We start from the raw sequence: 6,000 nt of genomic DNA, 5'->3' as shown, positions 1-6,000 counted from the left end.
TCTAATGGCCCTGCTAAGTAAGCTGGATGGATGGAGGGACCAGGATAGATGACGCTATTGGAAGTAACAGCCATTGCAGCCATCCAGAGTTATTCAGAGCAGTCATCCAGAGATTGCTTTTCTTCAGCATGAAGGAGGAAGTCTGCAGCTGTGAAATGGGCTACTGTGTAGGAAGACAAACCAAACAGCCTTGTTAAAAGAAGGAAGTCAGGGTGTGATATCTCAGTACATTTATGATAAATTTGTATTGTTTTGCTGTCTTTTTACTCCTTAATGTAACAATGCAGAGAAGATAAAAGGTTCCACTGGAGAAACGCTTCTTTTCAGTCATTATTACTAAGTGACTGCAGGATTTCACCTTCAGTACTTTTACTTTGATGCTTTTGATGCTGTGCAAAATAAAGTTCTTATGGGGTAAAATTTAGACCACAGGAAATTTGCAGAAATGTCATTTTCATAAACAAAATCCCCTAAATTGACTTTAATGAAGGTTTACTTCTATATTTTTTTAAATAAACAACATCAAACAGTCACACAAGGACAGCAAAGCAGCATATGTGTTTGGTCCACCGGGTGCACGTCACATTTTTATAAAAATTGAAAGAAGTCACAGCTTTTATATGAAAAACCCAACATTTCAGCTTTATTAACATCAAGATTTTGAAGACATTTTTTCTCTGCTTTTAATAGAAAACAGATGGTTTATACAACAGTTAGGACCCCTACAGCACAACTATGAGAAATGAATCCTTTAAGTGGTCCGCATCATTCAAAAGCCACCTCACTGTATCTTTGAAAAACGCAGAGATGCATCAATGAACAATGATGTTGTTCTCTCAGCCTGCAACACAGTGATAACAGAGGGGAGTTATCTGTGGGGGGGATCCCGTTTAAATGCAGCCTGTCAATGTAAAATCATGTATGCAGATGGAGATGAGTGAATGTGTGAGATATGACTGTCTTGTACTGTAGGATGTTGAGTCCATATTCAGTGTGCTTTACAACAACTGGGCTGTTTTTGTACAAACACAATGTGGAGAATCTTTGTGAAATGAGTACGAGCGTCAGGCTGCATGTCACAGCAGAGCTTTTTCACATTAGTAACCCCTAATGTTAACGGAGGGCCTATTTAGCTTATTTCTAGAACCATTTCCCTGTTGTTGTTGTTGTTGTTGTTGTTGTTGTTTTAAAGTTTGTAGTCCACTACAGGAGCATTAAATGATTTACAATAAAAAAAAATCCTTATTTTTCTCATATCCAGACACCAATAAATGTTTGGCCCACATGAAATTTTCTACGAGCTGCATTTAGCCTTGGGTGATGAACCTGACTCAGGCTGAGTCTGCCTCCCTAAATTCAGCCACAGGTCCCCCTTATTTGGACAAGATGCCAGATGTTGTTGGACATTTGGGTCACATCTGGCCCCAGACGTGTCACGCTGCTTGCCCCTCAGTTGAGCCTCTGTAAGGCTGTTGGCATTTTAAGTTTGCCTCTTCAACAATCCCAAAGAGCCACATCAGGCCAGAGAGTGTGTTCTAGTTTCTTGTGGTCATGTGAAAAAGTAGCTAGAAGTTCACCAAGTTTACAAAGTTCAGCTAGAAAGCTGAACTTGGTAACGTGTACTGATTATTATAAAAGTCTATTTTAGCCTAAACCTCAACTCAAATGTCAAAACAAACTCCAATAGGTCTCAAACACAAGTCTCTTGTTAATAGTAATTTTTAACTGTGCTGATTTGTGTTGCTGTGCAGAAACACTCTTCCTGTTGTCTTGTGAGCAACATGGCGCCATCACCACTGCCTACATGTCATTTTTTAAGCCATTTTAAAATTTCCAGATATCAGATCAATGCTTGATGTGACATTTTTTTCTCCCTAAATTTAAAACATCCTTTAAAGCAAATTGAAGTCTGCTAACTTTGTGTTATTTGAACGTTGCATAAAAATACCAGGCAGTTTAGTGCAAGGTGAAACAGGTTCGTTTGCAGCAGTGTGGTGATGTTCACAGTAATGCATGATGTTGACAGCGCAGAGAAGCTGCAGCGCCCACAGTCTGTGCTGGTTTATATCAGCAGAAATCAAATGAAATTTAAGGTGATGATGATTCACTGACTGAAGTTCACCTTTATACCAGCTTTGTAGTATCTGGGGATTAGAAATCAGTCACAATGGTTCATGTAACATCACCTGATATCATTTTGAATTCAGTTAATCCACAAAGAGCAGCGCGTACTGGCGTCGCAGCAGCACATGTGAGCTGATCACAGCTAAACAAAGAAAGTCTACCAGAGCTCCTGGTTGTGGTTGTTTTTCCTACACTGCAGTGTGTAACTTGTGCTGTTGTTTTTATGGCATTTGCTGACAATAACAGAAATAAGAGTGAAGTTAATCCTTCAAGGAGAAGCAACAAAACCAATCTGATTAAAATTCATCCAGAATATTGACGGCTCTTTCCCAGAACTTGTCTGCTGTTCATTTTCACGATTTTCGCTTCTATTCCCCCAATGGACAGTTGTGTATTAGTATTGTAGTATTGTATGTAGTATTTTGTGTATGGCTGTTCCTTTCTGAGCCTGGCCCTGTGAGACGTCTCTTCCTGTTAAAAGGTCGTTTTTTGTCCTCACTGTCACTAATGTTGCTCACAGAGGATCTTCTGATGTTGGCTTTTATTCTTTTTTTCTCTCCCGGTGTCAGAATTTCATTTTTCACGTGTGGAGCACGAGCTCTGCATTTGACGTCACACTTATTTCACAAAAACCTCATGAACAGGCCATCTGTGTTGGTCTACCTGAGTCCACAACTTTTCCAACTGCTTCATTATTCTTTTGCTGAAAGCCTCCAGATCTCTGAAGACTCTGAGAACATTATTTAATGACAAAAAACTCTGTACATGCTTGCAGTTCTTCAGATGTGATGAGTCTTTGCACATTTATAGCTGTGATGTATTTCATACTGCAGGTCACAAACCTTATTTGCTCAGTTGATCTGTCTAGTAGAGATCATCATTCTCCAAGTTTCCCTCTAAATAAGACCAACCGAATAACGATAAACATTAGAATATCATATCTGTGGTATAAAATAAAAAAATCATTAGCAGCTGTGAATATACGGCATCCAGTATTAATGACTTGGATCATGTTGAAAATACATGTCCTCTATTAGAAATTAAGAAACATAAGAGGCAAATTAAGAAAAGACCCATTAAGACATATAGTAACCAATGTAAGTGATCACAAAATAAACTCTAATAATGGCTAACAACATAGTAATGATGGATATAAATGAAAGTAGCAGAAAAATAGTTTTTGCTATTTAGAGGAGGCAGAAATCGGGGAGTCGCAGGGATCAGAATGAGGCGTGAGTACAGTACGAGTCTTTCAGGGTTGTTTTTTGGGAGGTTTTTGTGTGGGTCTGTGGCAGAATCATGGCACCAGTCCAGGAGGGGGAGGTCATCACATCGCCTCTCCTCTTTCCATTAATCTCTCCTGATTCCTGCTGTGGTCATCTCCTCATCCGTCCTCTTCAGAGCCTCCTCATCAGCCTGCAGGGGCCAATGGAGCAGAGTGGGTGTGGCTCAGAAGAGACAGATCTCCTCTGAGGCATCTTTCTGGGTGGGGTTATGTTGCATAGTGATCAAAGCTTCCCAGGTACTCCAGAGCAGCCCGGTAGCACAGCTGGTACTGATCCTAGAGACACAAATAGGTTTTGATCAGCATGTAAGGAGGATTAGAGCAGAGACAACGTTGTACAGTAAAGTGGATTATTTTCATTAGGAGCTTCAGGTTTGCAGCAGCAGTTTATAATGTAAAAATGTCACAAACATAAATCCTGTTCTGAAGCTTCCGGCTGACCTGCTGTTGTTTTAAAACTGGATATTATGCAGGAGTAGGAAACTGAGTATACATGCCCCAAATACATGTTAATTATCCTGCTGCACAACACTTATATGAACCAAGCCAACCAGCGCTGAGGTGAAACGTGATCATAAAAAGATTTGATTTGGATCAAATTCATTGATAAATAGATTAGACAATCGATAATCTTGTTTTCAACATGGTACAGTCGAGGTTACTTAAGTTTCATTCTCACTGAGCGATGTGACGTTTGTGGTTTTAAACATTTCCACAGTAACTGTGACCTCCACAAGTCAGAGACATCACAGACCTTTTACAGGAGCTGCCATTGTTTCACAATCCAAGTTTACTTTGTTTGCAATATTATGGCTCCTAATCAGAATATGGATGCTTACTCTTCACTGTTGAGCTCTGTTTCACTCTAAATGGAGCAATTTATAAAATAAACATCATGTATTCAGAGAACTCTGTAAATTTGTCCTAACAGACCCATTCAACAGATAGACTAGTAAACATGCACTAATCATGTTGTTGCACTGATGCAACAGTTTCGACAGTGTCAGCTGTGCACTGTGGCACACAAGTGAACTCATTTTCTTGTTACTTGTGTAGTTCTGTGCACTTTGTGATGTTGATCAACATGATGTTTGTTGCTCTGGCAGGAGGAGCCATAGAGACGTGGATCGTGTCTGCACAGATACTATGAAGCCACAATGTTGTGTTGCTTTTTGAATTTGTAGATAGAGATATGGCCAAGATATGTTATTGTTTGGGGAGAATCAATTCTAAAAAGATGTGTTATATTCTCTTATGTGCTGTCTATGACTGAGCCCCTTGTGATGAACGCCCCTGCATCACACTGATACCTCTGTCTGCACCATAGCCGGTCTCTGAGTTCGGAGAGTCTTGACGGTCTGGAAGAGGTCGACCACTCCTTCATACCTCATCCTTTCCAGAACGATGCTCAGAGTGATAAACACACCAGTCCTCCCAACACCAGCACTGGTAAACATACATTAACATTATTATACTGAGATTTACCACTTAAAGCTTCTCGTGTCAGATTTACACTGTCAAAAACACTCTTAGTTACCTGCAGTGAACAGTGATGGGTCCATCTTGTCCAAATTGCTCTTTAGTTTTATGCACTTGGCCAATGAAGTCAATGAATCCCTCCCCGGTTTTTGGCACTCCTTGCTCTGGCCAATCCGTGAACTGAAACTGCCGGATGGTCCTCGATTGACCATCCTGGTAAATATGCAGGAAAATGGAAAGAAAAAGATAAATGGCTCACACAGAACGATCCCTGCCTCCCCCACCAGCTGGAAAGAGTGTACGAGTGACCTGCAGTCACATCCCTGCTGCTGCTAAAGTGAACCTACCCGGGCATCAGTGACTTTGAACTCTCGGAGGATGTACTGAGGCATGTTGTACTCGGCCATCGGGTCCACAACAAAGTACTGGTAACGTGCAGAGCGCTCAGCAGGCCAGTACTGATGGCACTTTTCCTGAAAGATGGAGAGAAGATGATCGCAAAATGCACAACTGACTTGGAGTTTTAACACTGAGAAAAAAATGCAACGATTAGGCCTCAGATTAGTGTGAAATGGGCAGTGGCTTCTGTTGCTGTCGGGCTGCTTTTCACCACCACGCTTTTTCCTGTGGAAGCACCCACAGCACAGCAAACAAGCCCAGCGTCTGCTGATAAAGGAAATAAAAGCAGTGTGACACTTCAGCACCAGCTTCTTCAAGGACGTTGATAACACAGAGACTGGACAAAGGCTGATGTGGTGGAACAGGAGCATTCACTTGAAAGCAGGTCATTGCTGAAATATAGCAACATGTGAGTATCTGCATGTCCTTATGAATCATCAACACTGCTGTTTCTTGTAACATTTATATGACATATGACAATGAACTCTGTGCATAGATGTGCACATACTGTAAATCTGCATGGATACAGTTACATTGTAACACACACAGAGCTGGAGAAATCCTGCATGACATCAGGCAGGCTGTAACGTCCATATCAGCTCAGCCCAGAACTATTTAAGCTGCCGGCCGCTTTGCAACCCACCTCCATGAGCAGCCAGAGCAAATCCATGTTGACATATAAGATCACTGCACATAACAGCCTTTTGTTTTAC

The 6,000-nt window shown here is 41.1% G+C and overlaps 1 protein-coding gene across 5 annotated transcripts in view; it reads right to left on the bottom strand.

The window, feature by feature from the left end:
• Positions 1–614: 614 nt before the first annotated feature.
• Positions 615–6,000, bottom strand: part of ptprfa (protein tyrosine phosphatase receptor type Fa) — a 381,399-nt gene continuing 376,013 nt past the window's right edge. For all 5 annotated transcript variants that reach the window (XM_085133098.1, XM_085133099.1, XM_085133100.1 and 2 more), the window contains 4 exons: positions 5,236–5,361; positions 4,947–5,101; positions 4,720–4,855; positions 615–3,685 (listed from right to left, as the gene is read on the bottom strand). In XM_085133098.1, the coding sequence (XP_084989224.1) occupies positions 3,617–3,685; positions 4,720–4,855; positions 4,947–5,101; positions 5,236–5,361 (486 nt within the window). In that variant the 3' untranslated portion in view covers positions 615–3,616. The remainder of the gene's footprint in view (positions 3,686–4,719; positions 4,856–4,946; positions 5,102–5,235; positions 5,362–6,000) is intronic.

The sequence above is a fragment of the Neolamprologus multifasciatus genome, chromosome 15 (genome assembly GCF_963576455.1).
Source record: "Neolamprologus multifasciatus chromosome 15, fNeoMul1.2, whole genome shotgun sequence".
Taxonomy (NCBI): domain Eukaryota; kingdom Metazoa; phylum Chordata; class Actinopteri; order Cichliformes; family Cichlidae; genus Neolamprologus; species Neolamprologus multifasciatus.
This window is presented reverse-complemented; position numbering and strand designations above follow the sequence as displayed.